The sequence below is a fragment of the Triticum dicoccoides genome, chromosome 6B, assembly GCF_002162155.2.
Source record: "Triticum dicoccoides isolate Atlit2015 ecotype Zavitan chromosome 6B, WEW_v2.0, whole genome shotgun sequence".
Lineage (NCBI taxonomy): Eukaryota > Viridiplantae > Streptophyta > Magnoliopsida > Poales > Poaceae > Triticum > Triticum dicoccoides.
In genome coordinates this window covers 176043117-176045912 of record NC_041391.1, presented here as the reverse complement: position 1 = coordinate 176045912, position 2796 = coordinate 176043117, and the positions used below count along the sequence as shown (strand labels likewise).

The window sequence follows — 2796 nt, the reverse complement described above, 5'->3', positions numbered from 1 at the left end:
TGTCTTTTTGTGCACCGACCGATCGTGGCCCCGGGCACTGAGGTGCAGCCATGACAAGAAATATGGAATCTTATGAATGGTGTTAAGTCGCTCTGATGTGCAAATAAATCCACTGCTAGATGATAGCTAGTACCAGCCATAGTTTTAAATAGCGCGCTAAGCCTCTTAGCGGCGGACCTTTTCTAAATGCTATAGCGTGCTATAGCGAAGCTATAGCGAGCTATTTAAAATGTTTGTTCGTTTGTTTGGATCAAAGTCTCTTAGCGCAAGACCTTCTGTAAATGCTATAGCGTGCTATAGCAGAGCTATAGCGGGCTATTTAAAACAGTGCACTGCATGCATTCTTCAAGCAACAACAAAAACAAGAAGGCGGGGAAGAAACACTAACCAATGTCCTCATTCACCGTTCTTCCGGTCGTGCTGCAGCTATTCATGCTGCTCTTCTTAACCTCTCCCGCCACCCCATGCACCGAGCAGGAGAAGCACAACCTCCTCCAATTCCTTGCCGGGCTGTCACGTGATGGTGGCCTCACCACGTCCTGGCGTAACAATGGCACAGACTGCTGCGAATGGGAAGGCATCTCCTGCAATGGAGATGGGGCCGTCACTGGGGTCTCCCTGGAGTCTAAAGGACTTGAAGGGCCCATCTCACCGTTCCTTGCCAACCTCACCAGCCTGCTGCGTGTTAACCTCTCGCACAACTCATTCTCCGGTGGTCTTCCAGCGGAGCTCATGTTCTCTGGAAGCATCATCGTCCTCGATGTCAGCTTCAGCCGGCTCAATGGACCGCTGCCCAAGCTTCCGTCGTTGGTTACCACCGACCGGCCTCTGCAGGTACTCAACATCTCAAGCAACCTGTTCAGCTCACAATTTCCATCAGCCACATGGAAGGTGATGAACAGTCTGATTGCGCTCAACGCCAGCAATAACAGCTTCACTGGGAACATGCCGTCTTCTCTCTGCCTTGGGTCGCCATATTTGGCATTGCTTGACCTCTGTTACAACCAATTGAGTGGTGACATACCAAACACGCTGGGTAATTGTTCCAAGCTCAAAGTGCTCAAGGCTGGCAACAACAACCTAAGTGGGATTCTCCCTGTTGAAACCTTCCATGCTACCTTGTTGGAGTACCTCTCCTTCCCCAACAATGTTTTACAAGGAAAACTTGATGGAGCACGTATAGTCAAACTCAGTAATCTAGCTATTCTTGACCTTGGAGGGAATCGCTTCAGTGGCAAGATTCCGCTGTCGATATGTCTGCTCAAGAGGCTGGAGGAGCTCCATTTGGGTAGCAATAACATGTCTGGGGAGCTGCCATCAACTCTGGGCAACTGTACAAATCTCAGAATCATTGATCTAAAGTCCAACAACTTCATCGGAGATCTAGGGAAGGTAAAGTTCGCCGCCCTACAGAATCTAAAAGGTTTAGATCTCATGAGGAATAATCTCAGTGGTATGGTTCCAGAAAGCATTTACTCATGCAGCAATTTGACTGCACTGCAGCTGTCAGACAACCATTTCCGTGGTGAAATCTCATCAAAAATAGGCAATCTGAAGCACCTGTCCTTCCTATCACTTAGTAGAAACTCCTTCAAAAATATCACAAAAGCTTTGCATGCCCTTAAGAGTTGCAGGAACATCAGCGCCCTGGTTATTGGCACAAACTTCATGAATGAGGCCATGCCACAAGATGGAACCATTGACGGTTTTCCGAATCTTCAACTTCTTGCGATGGACTGGTGTTCATTGACTGGAAGGATACCTACTTGGTTATCAAAGCTCACAAATCTGAAGATACTACAATTAGCCAGTAATCGGCTCACTGGACCGACACCAAGCTGGATCAACTCCCTAAATCACCTCTTCCTTCTGGACATATCAAACAACAGCCTTACTGGGAAAATCCCAATCACCTTGATGGAGATGCCAATGCTAAAATCAGACAAGGCTGCCATCTATCTGGACTCAAACCTCCTTGATCTACCAAGTTTTTATGTGGGCCCATCACTTCAGTACCGCATGGGCAGTGCTTGGCCCAAAGTGCTGAGACTTGGAAAGAATAAACTCACCGGTGCAATCCCCCAAGAGATTGGTCAATTGAAAACGGTTGTTTACCTCAACTTGAGTTTCAACAACTTTTATGGAGAGATTCCACAATCAATCTGCAACCTGACGAACCTGGAAGGGCTGGATTTGTCTAATAACCATCTCACTGGTGCAATCCCTGCCGCACTGGAGAACCTTCACTTCCTTTCGCACTTCAACATTTCAAACAACGACCTAGGAGGACCTATTCCAACAACAGGCCAGCTGAGCACATTTCCGACCTCTAGTTTTGACGGGAATCCGAAGCTGTGCGGTTCTCTGCTTATTAGGGATTGCAGTTCGGTTGAAGAAGCCCCCATGTACATCATCTCCGCAAGAGAATACAGCATAAAGGTCATCTTTGCGATTGCATTTGGTCTTTTCTTTGGGGTAGGGGTGCTATATGACCAGTTAGTATTATTCAGATATTTTGGCTAAGCCAAGTTCAAATGTAATATGGTCTAGTATGCAGAAGATAGAGGTAATTATGCCTTAGTTGTGACATCTTTGTATCCACGTCAATTGCGTCGCACTAATATATTAGTTGAATCTTTCAAAGTTGTATGTTGTTACTTTTTATCTAGCTGCCCTGTTAAGTTGTTTACGAAATGCACAATTTAATCGGAATACAAAGATTGCCACCTAGCTACCAACTAGATGGCTGCTGATATAACAAATTGGTGCTCCAAAAAACAACTACTGACAAAGTTG

At 46.2% G+C, this 2796-nt stretch overlaps 1 protein-coding gene across 1 annotated transcript; it reads left to right on the top strand.

The window, feature by feature from the left end:
* The first annotated feature begins 390 nt into the window (after positions 1-390).
* Positions 391-2572, top strand: LOC119325333 (tyrosine-sulfated glycopeptide receptor 1-like). Its single transcript, XM_037599080.1, has one exon. The coding sequence runs from the start codon at positions 391-393 to the stop codon at positions 2521-2523; it is 2133 nt and encodes a 710-aa protein (XP_037454977.1). The 3' UTR covers positions 2524-2572.
* Positions 2573-2796: the final 224 nt, after the last annotated feature.